This window comes from Medicago sativa, chromosome 3, assembly GCF_051527215.1.
Source record: "Medicago sativa cultivar Bolivia chromosome 3, Bolivia_mono, whole genome shotgun sequence".
In the NCBI taxonomy this organism is placed as follows: Eukaryota; Viridiplantae; Streptophyta; class Magnoliopsida; order Fabales; family Fabaceae; genus Medicago; species Medicago sativa.
The window spans coordinates 13695082-13696587 of NC_140751.1; the positions used below are offsets into that span (position 1 = coordinate 13695082).

The 1506-nt window shown below is 33.9% G+C and overlaps 1 protein-coding gene across 1 annotated transcript; it reads left to right on the plus strand.

Moving 5' to 3' along the window:
• The first annotated feature begins 465 nt into the window (after positions 1–465).
• LOC146935914 (G2/mitotic-specific cyclin S13-7-like) lies at positions 466–1506 on the plus strand. The gene has a single exon (XM_085750952.1). The coding sequence runs from the start codon at positions 508–510 to the stop codon at positions 1417–1419; it is 912 nt and encodes a 303-aa protein (XP_085607078.1). The 5' UTR covers positions 466–507; the 3' UTR covers positions 1420–1506.

A 1506-nucleotide genomic window follows, 5' to 3' on the forward strand; every position in this document is an offset into this window, starting at 1 on the left:
AACTATGACTTAAATCTAATTTTTAATTGCATAAATTTAATTTTAAACCAAAACCTGATCTTTAAAAAAATAAAATAACATCACATGACTTTTTCTAACTCATGTTTTTCCGGAATATTTAGCTGAGTGTTTATTGCCAACGTATATAGGTTCAATCATTAGCTTCCAGAAAGGTTCGTGAAATACCACACCACAACCAACGGTAAAAAAAAACCCTAAATATTTTCTATAAAAATAACATCACATGACTTTTTTCTAACTCTGTCTTACGGTTTTTTCGGAATATTTAGTTGAGAGTTTAATGCCACCGTATATGTGTTCAATCATTCTCTTCGAGGAAGGTTCCTAAAATACCACAACCAAGTACCAACGGTAAAAAAAACCCTAAATCTTTATTATAAATACACATGCTTGTTCACCTTTGAACACCAGAAACATCATTCTTATTCTCCCTTTTTCATGTTTCTTCCAGCACTATTATTCTTTCTCTCAATCTCAATAATCAAGATGCTTTGTTTTCGCTCTTATTCCGTAGCTGTTAAGGAAGATTGTTACCGTATTCACCACTCTACAAATCACAACCACGATGAAGAAAAACTAAGTTGGAGTGGCTATGAAGATGATTTCTACCAATTCCATCATCTTGAAGAGTGTCAAGTTAACACCATCTCAAAAGGGTGTAAGGTAGATTGTGAAATGAGAAAAAACGTGGTAGATTTTTTGATTGACACACACTATGGTCTTGAACTTGCACCAGAAACCCTTTATCTATCTGTCAACATTCTTGATCGGTTTCTTTTCAAATCCAATTTTGAAGCAATAACAAAGAAGAAATTTGAATTTCTCGGCCTCGCCTCGTTGCTGTTAGCTTCCAAGTATGAAGAAAGAGGTAAACTTGGTGTTTATGAGTTGGAATACATAACACAATATTCTTGCACTTCAGATGAAATACGTGATATAGAGCATGTTATTCTGCAAAAGCTTGATTGGGTTTTAACAGTTCCAACGCCTTATGTATTTCTTGTCAGAAACATTAAGGCGTGTCTTTTATCCGACGAGGACAAGATCATGGAGAATATGGTTATGTTCTTTTCTGAACTCAGTTTGACGCATTATCCAATTGCATGTGACTATAAACCTTCTATAATTGCTGCTTCTGCTGTGTATTGTGCAAGAATTGTTCTTAAAAGGTACCCGTTTTGGAGCAAGGCTTTGAAGATCTGCACAAGGTACTCAGAGAAGAAGTTAAGGTCTTGTGCTAAGGTTATGATGAAATTGTGCAATGAAACTTGTAGAGATGGAAGCATGGATGTTTTTAGCAAATTTTCAAGTCCAGATTATTTTAAGGTTGCATGTGTTGCTCAACAAGAATTCTCCAACAATCGTTTTAATCCTAGAATTTTATCATTGTTCTTTTAGGCTTATTAAGTGTTTGTAGCATATTTTTGTTACATTTTCACCTTTTAATGTAGAAAGTTCTGTACCAATTTATGGGAATTTGTTGAT